The 20,063-nt window shown below is 38.3% G+C and overlaps 1 protein-coding gene across 1 annotated transcript in view; it reads left to right on the top strand.

Annotated features, from left to right (window-relative positions):
* The window catches only part of otoa (otoancorin), a 47,940-nt gene that overhangs the window by 15,046 nt on the left and 12,831 nt on the right, over positions 1–20,063 (top strand). The window contains exons 8-20 of the mRNA XM_031893565.1: positions 147–382; positions 664–761; positions 4,943–5,049; positions 5,895–6,034; positions 6,447–6,570; positions 6,779–6,994; positions 8,461–8,628; positions 9,602–9,742; positions 12,057–12,112; positions 14,110–14,227; positions 17,883–17,956; positions 18,935–19,067; positions 19,294–19,484. Of these exons, the coding sequence (XP_031749425.1) occupies positions 147–382; positions 664–761; positions 4,943–5,049; positions 5,895–6,034; positions 6,447–6,570; positions 6,779–6,994; positions 8,461–8,628; positions 9,602–9,742; positions 12,057–12,112; positions 14,110–14,227; positions 17,883–17,956; positions 18,935–19,067; positions 19,294–19,484 (1,802 nt within the window). The remainder of the gene's footprint in view (positions 1–146; positions 383–663; positions 762–4,942; positions 5,050–5,894; positions 6,035–6,446; positions 6,571–6,778; positions 6,995–8,460; positions 8,629–9,601; positions 9,743–12,056; positions 12,113–14,109; positions 14,228–17,882; positions 17,957–18,934; positions 19,068–19,293; positions 19,485–20,063) is intronic.

Raw genomic sequence — 20,063 nt, forward strand, 5'->3', positions numbered from 1 at the left:
AATAAAAAGCCTGCTACTTCAAAAATGTCACCCTTCTCCCCTGGTTATTCAGCCTCTTTGTACAGTGCACGTTTCATATGTTGCATGTTGCAGCTCTACAGCTTTTGAGATCTAGAAAGAGATAAGACCTCTCATGATTGTTATAGGACATGGCTGATGTTGTTATGGATTTTGAAACAATCCGGGAGAGGATATTCCAGTGTCCAGGAGGCAACAGAACCTTATTTCTCATCACCCTTGAAAAATGTCTTCCAGTCCTGAACTCAGTAGAATGTGTGGATCTTGTGAGCCAAGTCATACGGCTGTATGGGTCAATTTATCTACAAAAAGATGTGATAGAAAGCCTTCCATCTGAATTGCCGGAGGACCTGTTTAGAAACATGTAAGGCTCCTAAACCTGGTGTATAGGTCCCTGGTTTTTTGTAGGTTAAAAATTAAGACAGTGGGGTTCATTTATAACCACTGGGCAAACTTGCACCTAAGCAGTAACTCATGGCAACCAATCAAGTGCTTGCTTTTATTGATCAACTTACCAATCACTAATTGTTTGCTATGGGTTACTGCCCATGAGCAAATTTGCCCTGTGTTTATAAATAAGCCCCACTAGTGTGGTTTTTTGGTATTATGCCCTGGTAATAAGGAACATTCACATTCTTTATGCAGGTCTTCTGTATTTAGGGATCTGTATGATAAAATATCAGCCAGCACAAGGAGAGCTGTCTATGAATGGTTGACTCTTCAGAAAACTCATATGACAAATGGTGAGTGCCTTTCTCTGCTACAGTAAGTTGTGTTGTTTGAAAGCATGAAAAAGACTATTCATATTGTACAATCACCACAGACAAGGAGTGAGTAAAAAGATAGTCTGTGAATGAGTAGTAGGAATAAGCACACAAACTTATGTAAGACAAGCATTGACTTGGGAATGGCCGTTGCTGAATGATCACTGTGGGTATTGGGATACGAAATGGGAACACAGAGGAGCCCATAGAAATAATCCGCTCATCACCTTCTCTTTGTAATAAAGTAACAGAACAAAGCACTCATACATCATAAGGACCTGTGGGACTGCATTCCTGCAATGGCACGAATTCAGATTAATCATTAAAACGTGGGCAATTTGTATCACCTACTTAGTAAGCCATGAATGTTTTGAAACAAAAAAAAAACTCTCAAAAAGAAACACTCACTCTGTTGTTTCATTTGAACAATCAAGTTTTTATAATGGAACAGATGGGGGGAATTTACAAAAGTGGTGATATTGAGACAAAATAAAAGTGGAGATAGATTTGTGGGATTTTCCACCTAATTCACAAACCTCTATCTCCACTTTTGTGAATTTGTCTTTTAAGCAGACAGTTTTCAGATTTTGTCATTTTCCCGACATTTTTTTAATGAATCTGCCTTTAGCTTTTAGTAAATTTGTCAGTGCCATCAAACCCAGTCCCACAGCGACAGGAGCCTTGGAATAAGGATTTTACCGGCAGGATTTATTTGGCATTTCATATGTCATTTCACTTTGGGGGCATTTCCTGAGGGGTAATTTTAGTTTGCACAGGGAAACTGTACATCATATTTTTCAGGACAATCTATGTATGTATGTATATGTATGTATAACTTTATTTATAAAGCGCCACAAGGGTACGCAGCGCTGTACAGTCTTACAGAATACAAAATTACACTATCATTTTATTCTATATTTCTGTGTAATTCCACTTCTGTAACAAGATTTAAGGGTCTAAATACAGTCTTCTCTAGCCCCTACTCATTACTGGGCAGCAGCAATCCGGCCCCCATACCAACATGCCCGGTGAATAGAGGTCCAACAGGACTAGGGCCCACCGGGTTTTTATCCAGTGCCCTGTTGGGGCCAGTCCAACCTTGTACCCCAATATGCCAGTTTGGGTGCCAGTGTGCCTGTGCTTTTTGCTGATCCCCAAGATGGCTGCTGGGAACAGGTTGGGACCAATGCTGTTAAGCAGCTCTGTAGTTCTGGACATGCCATGGGGGCACAGATAAGTTGCGGAAAGTGTCAGTGAAGTGATTAAAGAGGGGGCACTGCTGCTGCTAAAACTAAAAATTTGCCTGGGAGGCTTTACTTTTCCTTTTAATAAAAATGTTTACAATATATTCACACAAAATGTTATTATTGCCTCATTCATTAAGTTAAAATGTGCATAATTATGTAAATATGAGGTAAAAACTTTTTATATGTATAAATAATATATATTATAAAAGTAAAAATTTTTAGATATAAATTGAACTTTTTTTAATCAATGTTTTACTTGTTTATAAAATGTTAATGAGGCTTTTTGCACCTATTGTTCTAGGCTAAGACAGAAACTTGTCCCCTAACAATGAGTCTGCTAATCCCCATTAATATGTTAACATTCCCCCAATGGGGCCCCTACCTTAGGCTTGATATGGAGACTGGGTGAAACAAAACAGAAGAGCTTAGAATTGATCTAACAGAGTTACACTGAGCTTTACTCCATTTTGAAAATGTCGGGAAAAAATGTTGTAAAAATGTTGTATAAACGACAAATTCACAAAAGTGTCTGTAAACTGTCTTTCTTTCACTAAAAATGGAAAAGTGGCGGTTGAGTTGGAATTTAGGCGGATTTCTGTTTGTGAATCTGGAGAAAGTGTTTTCCACCAGTTTTTCCACCACATTTACTCCACTTTTGTGAATTCCCCCCTCGGAGTTTGTAATGAAGTTCAGCCTGTAGCTCTCTGGCTATTGCTGGACTACAAATACAGGTTGAAGATGAGGATGGATGGAGAATAACTCTCTGGAAATATGTTTGGAATGTATCAAGAGGTTGTTGTCTGTGCCACTAAGTAGTTCAGTCTGCGATATCTGCAGCCTAATTAATCTGACTCTCTTTTAGGGCTGTGACAGACAGGAGGTTAGTCGCCGAGTGACAAATCTCCCTTGTCGCGGGCGACTAATCTCCCCGAAATGCCATCCCACCAGCTAGAATGTAAATCGCCTGTGGGATGGCATACGCGGCACCGAGACTTGCTGAAAGTTACCTTGAGAAGAAACTTCGGCAATTTCGGTGCCATGTATGCCATCCTACTGCCGATTTACATTCTAGCCGGTGGGATGCGATTTCGGGAATTACAAAAACAAATAAAACAACTGAAAACAAATGTAATTCTAATCAACCATTTAATGTACATTGGTTAAAATTACTCAATGTTTTTATATTAAAAGGAGTATTTATCCAATTTGATGTGCCTTGCCTTGCTGGTTCAAACTAAAATGTTGAATAAAAATGAAAAATACAAAATGGTGCATTCCCGGGACTCTCCATTTTATTTGCTTACTCCCCGGGGTGCTGCTTCTAAGCACACAACTAGCCAACTGGGAACTCACCATCAATTGCAATAGTGTCAACTTTAGAGTAACATTTTGGAAGGAAGTAATACACCCTATAGTAGAGTGTCTAATCCACTGGCAGCTATGGACAAGTCTCATAAGGTACAAATTGGCTGGATAAGACTTTAGACCAGTGCTTGTTGGACTTTTTTAGCTCAGCCATGTATTCGAACCCCAACATTTGGAAAGGACCTCCCTTAGCTTATTAGAAGATTGCAATCATATGTTAAATCAGCCATAGTTTAAAGAATGATAACATAAGAAGTGTTTATACTAAACCTTTGGCTGCTAGGATAGTCACAGAGACCAATAGACATTCTTTAAATCTGACCCTAACTGGCCTTCAGGCTAGGACTCTGCTTTAGACTGACAAGATTGATCAGTATTATTATTAAGTAGCACATTTGCTGTGTTTATCACCACAAAACATTCCAATCTTATTTGTTTCTTGGTAGCTTTTGGGCTTCACCTTTTGGGATTATTTTAGAGTCTGGGGGGGGGTTATTGATCAAAAGTTGTATTCGTAAAGTGTTATCTTATTTATGAAAAACTTGAATACCCAGAATTCAGTTTGAATGGGTTGACAAGCTTGAATTTTTTTTAAAAAAAAACTTGAATTGTCTAAATAGTTGAAATTTTGCCTAGAACAACTTCCCTTGACTTCTACATGGCCTCACAAGCTTTTAGGTGATGACATTTAATTCTAGTTTTTTTGCTTAACAAATATTGAAAATTTAGGTTTTTTAGTCATTATTCGTATTCATGATATTTAACAAAAACACTTGAATTTGATGTTTATAATTAACCCCCTATGTTTCGCCATTTCAAAGGCATGGCATCTGCCTCCTTAACGTCTAGTCACATGTGTTCTAAAGCTATTATGCCTTCTCTTTGATAAACACATCAGTAGTTTTACTATTCAGTTCTTGTAATTCCTATCATCCAACACGTGCCCTTTGCCCACTGTTGGGTCCTGTAGCTTGTGGTAAGTTTCCAAAATAATTCCAGCAGAGCCTTGGCAGTTATTTCATCAGAGAAGGAAGCTCTATTGGTCAAGCACAGAATACAGAAGCTTGGCGAGATCTCTCCCTGGCTGGCCGTTACAGTGTCTTTTATTATCTATCATCTTATAGCAAAAAAATGTGCCTTAATTTTTATTGGATAATAATCCCTTAGCCATTTCGATAAATGAAAAAATAGTCTCTAGGCAAACTTTATTCTAAGCAATATCAGTTTCTTAACTTTATTCTAAGCATCTTGCCAGCATCAGTTTCGTGGTAGCATAGCCAAACCTCATATATTCAACCTGCTGATATCAGTTTTGCTACTAGATATATGAAGATTTTATCATTTTTATCAAATATTAATAAGCAGCTATCCTAAAGGGCTTTCATAGTCTAGCCAGTATATGGACTGCAATTATTAGGCCCTAACGCCACTACTCTGCTTACTAAGCAATATACAATTATTGTTATAGTGGCAATTACTAATTCATCATGATCTAATATTTGAATATAACATTCATCATAATAAATCACCTAATGTGTTTATATGCAGACATCAATGGCTCCGTGTCATGGGTCACAGCAGAAAATCTTTGGATCCTTGGCAGATATATGGTCCATCTCCCAATGGAAGAAATTAGGAAAATTAATGTCAATGAGGTAAAAAAAATATTTTCTATTGTTGGAATAGTAGAATCGCCAACCCATTCTAAGAATCTAGAGTCACTGATAACTAATGAACAGTCTAGAGTCACTGATAACTAATGAACAGTCTAGAGTCACTGATAACTAATGAACAGTCTAGAGTCACTGATAACTAATGAACAGTCTAGAGTCACTGATAACTAATGAACAGTCTAGAGTCACTGATAACTAATGAACATATACAACTGTGTTATATTATAAGAGTTTCCTAGAAATAAGAAAGTGCTAACCTTTAGTTCAGTTCAGCAGCCAAGAGAAAGCAATGTAATAGTTAGGCCGAGTTAGTATTATGCAAAATATATGGTCAGAGCTTTGTAAAGATAGTTTTTTACCTTTCATAGAACACACCTGAACAAGGTGAAGGCACTTTTATGTTGAATTATATTCCATTTTTGAAACCTACAGATAGAGCAGGTATTATGTAGACCAGTGATCCCTAAAACAGTGGCTCAGGAGCAACATGTTACTTACCAACCCCTTGGATGTTGCTCCCAGTGTCCCCAAAGCAGGTGCTTATTTTGAATTCCTGGCTTGGAGGCAAGTTCTGATTGCATAAAAACCAGGTGTACTGATAAATAAACCCTCCTCTAGGCTGCAAGTATATATAAGGACTGCCAAATAGACAATCACAGCCCTTATTTGGCACCCTTTAGGAACGTTTTTATGTTTGTGTTGCTCTCCAACTGTTTTAACATGTAAAATTTGCTCATGGGTAAAAAAGTCTGAGGACCCCTGATCTAGAACAATATCCCCACGAGGAGCTACATATACAACTAAATTGTGTTGTTGACTGCCTATAGATTCGGATGTTTATCAGTTATGATAATGCCACCAAGCAACTGGACACCGTGTATGATATAACACCAGACCTTGCCAAAGCTTTGCTGGAGCTAATAAACGCCTCTGGATTTGATATGAGGAATATTTCTACTATATACAGGCAAGGAACTCTTTTCTAATTGTTTTCCATTGTGTAAGTCCCAATGCTGCCAAAAATACGGGTATATGGGTATCAAAGTAGGTTTTTAATAAATATTTTGTTATTTGCCAAAATAACATATATAATATATAGAAATACAAAGTCATATATATGTATAAATCAAAACCAAACTAGAAGTGGACCATCCTGCTTAAAGCTGGTTGTGTCAGGGTGTGGCCAAATGGTGCCAAGAGTTCAGAACAGGAAGGATATATAAATAGATAGGCTTAAAAAAAAGTTGTTGTGGGGTGTTTTTTGGGGTTAGATGGAATGTTTTGGTTTTCTTTGCTGATATTTTTCAGTGCCCCTTTTCTTAGTAAACATCTTGGAATTTTATAGGTCTGAGACTGATGCATTTTCTTTTGAATTTCAGGCTGGGACTACTTGTTTGTTTTTACGATGATGGTCAAGATCTTGATTCAACTGTGGCAAAAGCATTACTGCACCAGATGATAAAGTGCAACCAACTGAGAGGTTTTCACTCAGACGTGCAAAAGGTGACTCTTCTTAATACATATAAACCATTTCCTTCATAAAGTAGACATACCATTTGTTCTGTGAAATTATGGGCCAGATTCAATTTGATGAGAAAAGCTTATTTGGTAATTCAAAGCCAGCTGCAATTAACAAAGAAAAACTTATCTTAACTGTTTATCCATCTCTATGTTAATATTAATAAAGATATAATAATGTAACTTCCCACAGTTGAAGTCCCAATTTCTACAAATAGCCACATTAAATCAGACACTCAACGAAAGCCTTGGCTCCCTTTCGGATGCTGTGGTTGGATTAACCCTTCCCCAGCTGGAGTCACTTTCTTCCGAAGCTGTGCAAGCGGCTATCCTAACGCTTCAACAGGTCTCAGGGTGGACAAAAAGCCAAATTATGGTACTGGCTGGAAAATATCTTCATTCAGAAAAGGTAAGGCTGATGGAAAAGGGACTGTTTTTTATTTCAGCTTTAAGATATACTAATACATAAGGATTTCTGGCAATAGTTTCACCAGCTCAGATGAATTCTATTGGTTACATATGGATGTTGTATCAACTGCATTTTACTTCTCATATAAATAATATTGTGAAAGACTTGGAATGGGTGAAATCTTGAAGAACATAGACTAAACATAGAGTTATTTCCTCATAAGACAATTGTGGATAAACTGATGCTACAGGTTTTAAAAGAAAACTATACAAAGAGAATGAATACCTAAACAACAAATAGTTTATATCATATTAAGTGACCTACTAAAGAATCTTGCTAAACTGGAATATTTATATCTGTAAATATTGCCCTTTTACATCCTTTCCCATGATCCACCATTTGGTGATGGGCTGTGTGCTCCCTGTAACAGGAAGTAGTAAGGGAGTAAAAGACAGAACTCTGCCCATTAATTGGCTGATGGGGCCTAGCATGTATGTGTTGGTTTGCTTCTATGCACTTTGAATCATATGATACCAGGAGGCGGCCCTTAAATCTTAAAATGGCTATCTTCTATTTAGCATTACCCAATGGCACATACTACTAAAAAAAAATATATTTTTATGAAAATAGTTTATTTAGATGAAGCAAGAGTTTACATATGAGATTGTTTATGCAATATATTTTTATAGAGACTACATTGTTTGAGGGTATAGTTTTCCTTTAATGCCCCTTGTGTGTTGAGTGTATGATTAGTGGCGATTTGCTCAGTGACATTAAATACAATCCAGCGGGGAATACATTCTTGGGAGTCAATTTATCAGAACGCAAATTTTTATTACGGAGCGATAACAACTGTAAAAATCAAGACCTTCAGATTATAAAAATATCTAAACATTGTTGCTTTGCACTGTTTACTAGACTACAAATCTTGGAATAATTTAACATATTATCAAGATACAAGGGGTTATTAAAAGGGGAAGCTCAACACAGTGTGCCAAGTGCAAAAAAGGGCACAATGGAACATTTTTTGCATTTTGCACGCTGTGTTCTGTTGTGTGCCAATTGTCTCAGATCTCTGGGCTCCGTTTCACACAACATGTTTCAGGTTAACAGCCCCTTTATCAGTTGTCAAGTTAACACAAAACTATTATCATGAGGCATACAGTATAATTAAATGCACTTGTGCACTTGTGCTGGGTCCTGCTTCCTCTTGTTCTTTAATAAGAACTAAAAGTGATTGTCAAGACGGGACGCAAATATAACAGCCTCAACCACATGTATTGTATAGTTGTGGAAACACGTAGTGGTGTAATAATCAATATCAGTGTGTATACAACAGCACACTAAAATATATATATGTATGCTAAGCCCTAGGGTGTCAAGTAATAGAATGTGTTGGAGACATCCAAGGAATTAAACCATTGAATGCTTTGATTATTAAATACACTTTATGTCTTTGGAAAAAGGTGTTAACGTTTTCTAATATCAGCCAGTTGGGGGAACTGGTTTCCGGAATAGGCACACAGTCTTTCCATGAAATTAACTCCCGGGAGCTTCTAATGGCACTGAAAGCCGGACTCACCCAGCATGCACCAGGCCTATCACCAGCACAGCAAGAAGGAATCCTAAGTAAGGTAACTATGATAAACTGAAAACTGAAAATTTATTTTTTTGTGTAATGTGTTTAGAATTACAGTATTCAGTATCCAATCCATCTGTCCAGTAAGCTGTCCAGACAAATCCTTAGGCCTTTAGCACGTGGAGCATATTCAACACCAGAAGAGAAGCACCAGTTAGTCTGTATTTTAGTTAAATGTTGCTAATGGTGACAGGTAGATTTGGCCAGATAAAACCAGAGGAACTAGGAGTAGGCAGAAGAGACATGTGCCTAGGGCACAATGGTGGGGGCACTGAACATGTACCTCATGCCTTCCCCTAGTTTTGGGCAGCCTGAATCTGCAGTCCCAGTGAGCAAGTTTTGCATTGGTACTCGAAATGTGGGGAGGGTGTGTGTTGGGGCGGGTGCCTAACTTGGGTGCCCTGAACCTTAGGCCCAGCACTGGATAAAACACCAGCACCCATATGCCAAGGGTTAGGTTAATGGTAAATGGTCATTTTAGAATTTGACTGCAGTGATCTCGTTGTGCGATAATCAAAGCAACCTTGTGTGCTGACAAATGCTTTCCAGTCATGTGAATGGGAAACATGCTGCCTATGGCAGATGCACCTGGTATCACTTGGGAAGTCAGTGTTCATGTAGCTATCCCTCTCCTAGCAACATAAGTGGCTGATTTCCCAATCAGATGAATAGAAACTCAGTTGTCAGCAGCAATTTTATATATGTATATATATATATATATGCTAATACCATGATATATACATATAAATAGGCAGATATAAACTTGCTTTCAAAGTATCCATTTTTATTGAGACTTTTAGTGAGTTCTAATTGACACTTTTAGCTATGCTGAAATAACCCAGTTTACATCCTTCTGCATGCACAGTAACTGCTATTTTTATTCAAGAACAATAGCCTGACAGTAATTCCATACATTGCACTGACACCAGTCAAATGTCACCACTGAGTTCTATTTTTCTTCTAATTAGGTGCTGTCCTCTGGGGATTTTCAGACAGTTGTGTCAGACATAAACGGAGTCTTCTTTAAAGAGGTGTCTCTCTCGCATCTCTTAGCACAAGGAGATATGGATGCTGCAGTTCTGAAGGATAAAGAGATGAGGAAAAGTCAGGTAATTATGTGTTTAACCCAGATGCCCTTGAGCAGAAAGGAGTCGCTCCTGCAGGAATTAGACTGTGGAACTGACAAGCCATGTGTATCCTGGTGGCGGGGATGAAATGCCTCTTGCAGAGATTGCTGTGAGCGCAGATTGTTCATTGTTCCCTTCTCCTGAAATCTATAAGAAAGTTTAGAAAGGCTGTGAATTAAAGACTACAGTGGACAGGTTGGACAAATATAGATATCCCCTGCAGAACTTTCTCTGCAGCATCTGTATTTAAAGAAGAACTCCAGCTTACGAACAAAAATTTGTTAAAGAGCCCCTCACAACAGTGAAACCCCTAATATACCTATCCCTATAATCTGTTCCTTCAAAAAGTAGGAATAAATACCATTTTATATGCTGAAATCCTAAAAAAAAACCAGTTCTTCTCTGTTTGATCATATGAAATCGTGTCAGGGGATTAAAACACTAATGTTACAAATTGTAACAACTTTTCCACAGTTTACAGACAGCATGCAGGAACTACATACCCCACAATCCATTGCACTGTGATGTTCCTTATTGACATCACGTGCGCAGGGGATTGTGGGATTTGGGGGATGCATGAGTGTTAAGTCTTTACTTCTTCACATTTTCAAATATTGATACCGACTTAACTATATTCAAGCAGATACCTCAGGATACAGGTACTGTGATTTTAATGTGATCTATAATAAAGGGAAGTTTCTTATTTGTATTCAATGATATATTAATTTCATGGGACCTGGTTAATAGGCCATGCTCAGGGATACCCTAGTGGGGCTTCCACCAATTGAAGGGGTGCCAGTATATTGTTCTTTAAATCTGAATATATATTTATATTAGTGGTTATATCTCCCATTTAAGCACCACCCTATTACTACTTATGAGTGAATTGGGCAATGGTCATGACCTAATGGGAGGTATGTTCTCTACTATCAGAAACATAGAGCCAGTCAGACTGTCCCTTTTAGACAAATCTAGAAATTTCTCAGTTATTATTAATTATTATTATTAGTATTATTATTATTATTATTAATAATAATATTAATAATAATAATAATAATAGAAATGAATTACTGTATATTCAGCCCACCTAGAGCTGTCAACAGGTGATGGCTATGTCAACCAATGTAACCTGTGCTGACCAAACTGAACGACCATTGATCCGTGTGTGAGACCTTAGCACCTATGAAAATCATCTTAAATTATCCTCTTCATAAACTCCCAGCAGACACCATTATGTTCATGTGTCCAAATGATCTGAAAAAGAAAGTGCATCATGCTAGGATATACAATAAAGTGCAACATGCTAATTAATTATGAAATATTAATAAATATCATAAAACTCCAAAAATAGTTACATCTTGTCAAAACATTAGTTGTAAAAGTATATAAAATGCACTAAAAACAGAGTTTAGAGAAAAATAGAAAGTGAAATTCAGCAAAATGAGTATTATTTTTTATACTTTGTATTACGATTCTGAACTGCACCCAGGTTGTAGCCTAGAACAGGGGTCCCCAACCACCGGTCCGGGGACCGGTGCCGGGCTGTAGGCTGTGCTAAACCGGGCCACCTCTGGTCTCAATTACCTGTGATCCCAACTCCCTGATGCGTTACACAGCCATGACAATAGCTATGGGAAGCCCAGGAAGATTTCTACTGATCATGACAAGGACCAAAGTACTTTATTAAGCTGTATTTAATAATAATAATAATAGTAAAGTGCATAATATAAAATTTAACTAGCACTAGTTGCGCCGCACCCCCCCATTTCTGGTCCTTGGAAAAATTGTCTTGCTTGAAACCGGTCCGTGGTGCAAAAAAGGTTGGGAACCACTGGCCTAGAAGATATGCCTAAGCCTTTAAATACATACAAATATATATATATATATATTTCCTACTTCTTTCAACTTTGAGAAGTATCTGCCAACTGGTCATCTCATACAACAAAATTGTATTTCAACTTTTTCTTTTTTCATAAATGTGGATGAAGTCTTTGATTCCCAGAATGTAATAATGCCAAATAAATCCCCTGAGCTTGAAAATTCTGTTTCTAGGTCAGGAAAATATATGTCAATGTACTAAAGAGCCGCAGAAAAGCACAAACAGGGATTAAAATTACAGAGAATAAATCAGTTGTTTCTTATGATGAAACGGAGGTTGTCACTTTCAGAGCAATAAACAGGCCTTTTGAGTGCAATGAGTGCTGACCCAGGGACAGCTTTGTCATTTGCAGTGAAGGTTCTGTATTATTTTCTCATTTCTGTTCCATCAGGTTTGAAATATAATTTTCTCTTTTAGGCTCTGGTTGCTTATGAAAAGCTTTCTCATAAGATGCCGCTGACAGATCTACTAAGGTAAAGTGGGAGTTCCTAGTTATTGACAGAGAGTTCCTAGTTATTGAGTAGATGGATGCCTGACAAGAACAGAATGTTCCTTTTAGAAACAAATCAAAGAGGGTATAATGTAAGCATTCACGAAAACTCAGCGAGATTTATCCATTTTACTGTTAACTGAAAATCCATGGTAAGTTAGGTAGAAGAAGAGGGCAAATATTTAAAAAGGTAAGGTAGAATCCCAGGGGGGTGTCAAATTGTCAGGCACCCTGAGTCATTCTAGTTGCTCACCTGCTACCCCTGACAGGCAGTGTCGGACTGGGACCCCAGGGGCCCACCAGAAAACCTTAGACCACAGGCCGACTTTCCAAACAATTTTTCCTCCTTTCCTCACCCAACCTCTTTATTCTTGTAGTCTCTTTTATTTACATGCTAGAATCTATTCTTCCATCTATTTCTCTTCTTTGTTCCCATTCAGAAATAGGGAATGACCATGAAACTGGCCAAATGGTCAGGAGAAGGAGGGCCCACATACACCTGGGCCCACCGGGAGTTTTCCTGGTATCCTGGTGGGCCAGTCCGACACTGCTGACAGGTGCTTTTTTTCTTTTTGTTCTGTGTCCAAGGCATCTATGCACTAACCTTGGCAATCACATGTGTGACACAGACAAGCTTTGCTGAGTTATGAACTGCACCAAATTAAATGGACTAAGGGGATGCCTGGGACACCTGAACAAGATGGCGGCTTGCTGTTCCTCAAACATTGGGCTGGTGCATTTTTTAAAGAAGGGGAGTGCAAGCCTGGAGTAGGCAGTAAGCTACTACAATTACTGGGGGGGCACAACTTGGCACCCCCCAGAGATTTTACTTTTCAATACATTTTATTGAAGTTTTGTAACAAACATATTAGATAGTGACACAAGCCATACTCCATACTGATCCGCTTGTCATTAATGCATCAAGATATGGAGAAAAGGAGATACCGCAGAGTAAAATCCCGTCTTTAAAAGAAAAATTGAACAAATAAACTAACCAACTATGCCCAGAGGATAAATAATGAAAAGAAAAGAAAGGAACATTGTTTCCAAAAGAACGATATCAAGGTTGTATTAACATAGAAACAGTATGTCCCTTAATTACGCACATAAATCTAAATATGTAACATTTTAAAAATCTGGTCCTTTTTTGGATCAATAGCGCCAAAAAACAGTGACCATGTATTTTTAAGAGATTTAGAATCGATTCTTTTTACTTTGATGACTTCCTGCCTGCTAAGCTGGTTTAAATATGAAATCATTTCTGCTATAGAAGGGGTTTCCTTGTTCAACCAGTAGTAAAATAAAGCTTTCTTTAAAAATAGCAACTTTTGGGTTCTGGTACAATTTTTGATAAAATCTACTCCTTTTTAATATGTAATAGAGTAAAACTAGGAGATACTGGAGCAAAGGAGGTAATGAAACAAATTTATACCAACTTTATCACTTTTGGGACAGAAACAGTCCGTTTTACAGAACTTATTACGGAAAAATTATTTTCTTTATCCCAGGTGAAAAAGTTTAAATTGTTGTACCCACCAGTTTCCATCCCTAGTGATTTCACCTTTCCTTGTCCATAACAAAATAAAAAAAAACAAAGGAAAAGTTGTTAAGGACAGGCCATTCTGTAACATAATAAAACAAAGAGGCATAAAGAGCGAACTGGTTTCCTAGTCAATTGAACCTTACAGCTATTATGCAGAGTGTATCTGTGTTAGTATCCCAGGAGTATTTGCCCAGGTAGTCCAAAATTTCCAATATAAAGGTGAAAAACTCATTTTATGCTCTGTGTGTAGCATGAAGTAATTACGTCCACTGCATTTATTGCACATTTTAGAGAATGTTGTTCTCTTTAGCCCACCTAATACTAAATCCTTTGGCTTCCATTTGGCTGTAAGATCTCTCCCCTGAATTTAGATAATGCATGAGTTATTGTTTTGTTCTCAGCAGTGGGTGTTCCTTTGTAATACCATCCTTTTCCAGTACAGGGCAGCTGGTGAAAGGACTCACTTGTGAGCAGATTGACAGCATGAACAAGCCAAGTTTTCTGAACCATTACAAGCTCTTAGAGAACAGTCTCTTGCTGCTTTCTCCTTATCAGGTAATATGTTCTCTTCTTTCCATGGTCTGCAGTTTATAGATGTAACATTTACCTACTGCAGCAGGCAGGCAGAAAACAGTCCTGTAATTATTATCTGTCAGTTCCCCCATTGCCTCTAGACATTAGTGCTGAAGTCTCAAGCAGAGCTGTCAGCACTTGTCAGAAGTCATTGGATTGCACAAATATCTGGCATATTCTGCTTGGTTGTATACTCCTTTCTTCCCAGGAGAGGCCAACATTACCGTCACATTGATCAGTTAGCCCTGGGGATACACATTATATTTGAGAATCCTTCTTCATTGGTGAACTGTTAAGATCAGTGGCTGCTTCTCTAGTAAATCTACCCTGTCAGAGGTGAAAATAAGCTATGGGTGCTACTGGTTCTAGGCTCCTTTGGGCGTAATCCCCACTCGTCCAACTTCCTCCATATAACAGATACAGGGGAACTGGGTCGATGAGATCCAGACTCTTTAACTGGGCACCCCAAGGGTTTGTGTGGTGGGGTAGTCAGTCTGAGAGTCTATGGGCAGTGCAGGGTAAAGATAGGGACAACAGTTTACTACAGGTATGGGACCTGTTATCCGGAAGCCCATTAACCAAAAATCTTTGAATTATGGGAAGAAACCAAGGTTCCATTTTTAATCAAATAATTCAATTTTTTAAAATGATTTCCTTTTTCTTTGTTACAGTACCTTGTACTTGATTCCAACTAAGATATAATTAATCCTTGCTGGAGGCAAAATAATCCTATTGGGTTTAATTAATGTTTAAATTATTTTTAGTCATTTCTTATATTTGGGAGATCGCTAAATGTCATTGTAGTGGTGAAACATGTAAACAGTTGGTTTAATATGCTGGAGATAAGTGCTGTAGATGTCTGAGCTGCTGGCAAGCATTTCACTTTCCCAACTTTACTTGCTGCTACCCCTAAAGTTATGGGAATGGGACCTAAGCATATTATAATGTGCCATAAGGTAAGTTACCGTATATTTATAATGTGGCTTTCAGTCTCTTCCAAAACTTGCCACTTTTAATGGGTGATTGAAGTACTTGTCAGGGGTGGTAGCTGATCTAGCCAATGGGAACCTATGTGCTGTGTAACCCCGACCAAACATACTGAGGTTTGACACAGACTGTGTGTTTAAACAAAGTACTGAATTAAAACTTAAAAAACAAATACCCCAGTAAATATAGTATAAGTATACAGAAGAGCACATGCAAATACAAGTACAAGGTCTGGGAAGGTGTCAGGTAAACAAGTCCATGTATGGCACAAGGTCAACAAGCCAAGGGTTAATACCAAGGAGTCAGAATATGGGGGCAAGAGCAAGAACAGACTTACAGGATTTCAGGATTGTAAGACCTCAGGAACTAGAAGGCTCAGTCACGGGAGAGCTTAGTGATTACGCCTAGGATTTGGGGGAGTCAGGATTAAATATCCCCTTAAATGGGGTATTTCCTGCAGCTGGATCATGGTGTCAGCCGGGGAATGCCCAGGCCAAAGCCATCTGCCTCCTGTTGCTCAACCAGGGGGAACATCAGCCAGCACACACAGGCTTCATAGTTCTATATATGGTAGTGTATATGGTAGTGTTAGAAACTCCCTAGTTTCTAACACTACCATATACAGGTCCTTTTCAAAAAATTAGCATATTGTGATAAAGTTCATTATTTTCTGTAATGTACTGATAAACATTAGACTTTCATATATTTTAGATTCATTACACACAACTGAAGTAGTTCAAGCCTTTTCTTGTTTTAATATTGATGATTGTGGCATACAGCTCATGAAAACCCAAAATTCCTATCTCAAAAAATTAGCATATCATGAAAAGGTTCTCTAAATGAGCTATTAACCTAATCATCTGAATCAACAAATTAACTCTAAAAACCTGCAAAAGATTCCTGAGGCTTTTAAAAACTCCCAGCCTGGTTCATTACTCAAAACCGCAATCATGGGTAAGACTGCCGACCTGACTGCTGTCCAGAAGGCCATCATTGACACCCTCAAGCAAGAGGGTAAGACACAGAAAGAAATTTCTGAACAAATAGGCTGTTCCCAGAGTGCTGTATCAAGGCACCTCAGTGGGAAGTCTGTGGGAAGGAAAAAGTGTGGCAGAAAACGCTGCACAACGAGAAGAGGTGACTGGGCCCTGAGGAAGATTGTGGAGAAGGACCGATTCCTGACCTTGGGGGACCTGCGGAAGCAGTGGACTGAGTCTGGAGTAGAAACATCCAGAGCCACCGTGTACAGGCGTGTGCAGGAAATGGGCTACAGGTGCTGCATTCCCCAGGTCAAGCCACTTTTGAACCAGAAACAGCGGCAGAAGCGCCTGACCTGGGCTACAGAGAAGCAGCACTGGACTGTTGCTCAGTGGTCCAAAGTATGTCATTCGGAAATCAAGGTGCCAGAGTCTGGAGGAAGACTGGGGAGAGGGAAATGCCAAAATGCCTGAAGTCCAGTGTCAAGTACCCACAGTCAGTGATGGTCTGGGGTGCCATGTCAGCTGCTGGTGTTGGTCCACTGTGTTTTATCAAGGGCAGGGTCAATGCAGCTAGCTATCAGGAGATTTTGGAGCACTTCATGCTTCCATCTGCTGAAAAGCTTTATGGAGATGAAGATTTCATTTTTCAGCACAACCTGGCACCTGCTCACAGTGCCAAAACCACTGGTAAATGGTTTACTGACCATGGTATTACTGTGCTCAATTGGCCTGCCAACTCTCCTGACCTGAACCCCATAGAGAATCTGTGGGATATTGTGAAGAGAAAGTTGAGAGACACAAGACCCAACACTCTGGATGAGCTTAAGGCCGCTATTGAAGCATCCTGGGCCTCCATAACACCTGAGCAGTGCCACAGGCTGATTGCCTCCATGCCACGCCACATTGAAGCAGTCATTTCTGCAAAAGGATTCCCGACCAAGTATTGAGTGCATAACTGAACATAATTATTTGAAGGTTGACTTTTTTTGTATTAAAAACACTTTTCTTTTATTGGTCGGATGAAATATGCTAATTTTTTGAGATAGGAATTTTGGGTTTTCATGAGCTGTATGCCACAATCATCAATATTAAAACAAGAAAAGGCTTGAACTACTTCAGTTGTGTGTAATGAATCTAAAATATATGAAAGTCTAATGTTTATCAGTACATTACAGAAAATAATGAACTTTATCACAATATGCTAATTTTTTGAAAAGGACCTGTATATGTATTGTCAAGTACCTGACTGCCAGCATCATTCATTCTATGTTTCTGGTAGCCAAGGAAGGGGTTAATTAGAAACTCCCTAGTTTCTAACACTACCATATATATGTATTGTCAAGTACCTGACTGCCAGCATCATTCATTCTATGTTTCTGGTAGCCAAGGAAGGGGTTAATTATTTGTCTTTCTAATTTTCCTCTCAACTCATTAGTGGGTTTCTTTATTACTTTTGTTTCTGTTCACACCATCTTGTACTCATCTCCAAGTTGGTAATGCTTGTTGCTGGGGTTATGTACAATGACAAACCAAATAGAGTTTTCAGGCACAGACTGGAGAACTGTATAAATAATCTAAACACCCACACCATTAATAATGAAGACCAACTGCAGGAATAATGAAAATAAAGACACCAACACAAGATCATAAGAATTTTTTTTCTATTTTAGATACACTGTGTGGCGTGGAAATATTGGAAGGTTTCTCAGGCAACTATCCCAGCTTTCCTATTGGCTGTCCTTCCGTAAGTTTGTATCATTAGGTTTTTTTTAAAAAAAATAAGGAGTTTATAGGGCTAAGTTACATGGGGTGTATATCAGGGACGCACCCACCAGTCAAGCTGGCATTCTCAGTGCTGCGACGTGTAGAAACAGCCCCTGACAGGTATCCTCAATTGCTGAAACATATTAAAAAGGTGCCACATGTATGTACAACTACATAATATGTGATTTAGTATTTGCACAGGTATTTGTATACACATTGTGGTGAGGGTTAATATACTTTAGGGGGGCACTTGTGGATATTTAAGTGTTCTTGTTGAGGAAGGAGCTTGATCATACTGACTCAATTTGTCTGTATGGATCATAAAAGTGGCTTTTTACCTTAAGGGGTTGTTTCTCTGGTGTTCTGTGACAAATACTTTCATTGATTTGCACTGTGTCAGGATGTGGTGTTGGGGCCCACCAGGCTGCCACCATAAAAAGGTTCAGTCATTTTAGCTTTGGAAAGATGATTGGACACAAGGGGGGGGGGGGGGGGGGGGAGGCTTTGATATGAAGTGGACTAAATTGCACCTTTAATGAATTATGCAGTAATTATCAAATAGCATTTATACTCCAAGGTCTAAAGTGTATTGATTAGGAACTGCAAACACAATGCAGGGAAAACTCAATTGAAAACTCAATTTATTTAGCTGAAAACTTAAATGGGTTATTCACCTTCAAGTTAACATTTAGTATGATATAGAGTCAGTGAACCCTATTTGAAAGCTGTAATGAGTTAGAAGAAAAAGGCAAATAGATCAAAAACTATAAGACATAAATAATGAAGACCAACTGAGAAGTTGCTTAGAATAGGCAATTCTATAACATACCAAAAGTTAGCTTTAATTCATAAAAAAGTAGAATTTACAGTCTTTAAATATAAAAGGGAAAGCAAGCTACAATGTATATGCTACATGAGTATGTAAAAATAACATAACTCATATTTCCTTTTCTTTTAGGTCAGAATACTTTGTATCACAATCCATTCCTTGTGGGCCTCTTCTAATTAGTCTTGGAAAGGCAGATCTCAGCAGTTTGGTGCTAAAGCCAAGCAAAAAGGAAATGATAATTAACAAAGTGGATCAGTGCCTGGTAAGTGTTTCATTCAGCAAATCTCTAGGGAGATCACTGTTGCATTAAGTAATATAACTCTGACGTGTCTCCTAGTCACACTGCTGGTTTGTAATTCCAGTAGCAATGTGTTTTTGCCTGGGCATATTGGATATATGGAAAGAGTGAGTAAACGTCTTGCTCTGTACTACCCTCACCAATTCACAACTGCCAAGGAGTCTTAGTCCTCCTTTTATTCCTGTTTCAGAATGGTTCTCTTACTGATGTGTATCAGCTGGACATGATCGGAAACCTCATTTGTCACTTGTCCCCAAAGATAATCAGGAGCGGCATATCCACAGATGTCATTGCAGTGACAATAAATCACCTGAAAGCCTGTCGGAATCTCAGTCACAATCAAAGTACAGAAATTAAAAACAGACTTTTAGAGCTTTATGGGTATGTGGTTACATAGAACCTTTTTTTCTACCTTGGACAGTGCACAGATCATCTATCTATCTATCTATCCATCTATCCATCTATCTATCCATCTATTATCTATCTATCTATCATCTATCTATCTACCCATCTATTATCTATCTATCTATCTATCTATCTATCATCATCTTTTATCCCATCTACGCTACTGGCTAAAGAGCACTATCTATCTATCTATCATCTAGCTATCTGTCTGTCTGTCTACCTGTCTATCTATCTATCTATCTATCTATCTATCTATCTATCTATCATCTATCTATCATCTCTATCTATCTATCTATCTATCTATCATCTCTATCTATCTATCTATCTATCTATCTATCATCTGTCTGTCTACCTGTCTATCTATCTATCTATCTATCTATCTATCTATCTATCTATCATTTGTCTGTCTGTCTATCTATCTATCTATCTACCTATCATCTATCTATCTATCTATCTTTCTATCTATCATCTATCTATCCTTTATCCCATCTACGCTACTGGCTAAAGAGCAATCTTTTTTTATCATCTCCAAATTTGCCAGCCAACACATTACAG

The sequence above is a fragment of the Xenopus tropicalis genome, chromosome 9 (assembly GCF_000004195.4).
Source record: "Xenopus tropicalis strain Nigerian chromosome 9, UCB_Xtro_10.0, whole genome shotgun sequence".
In the NCBI taxonomy this organism is placed as follows: Eukaryota; Metazoa; Chordata; class Amphibia; order Anura; family Pipidae; genus Xenopus; species Xenopus tropicalis.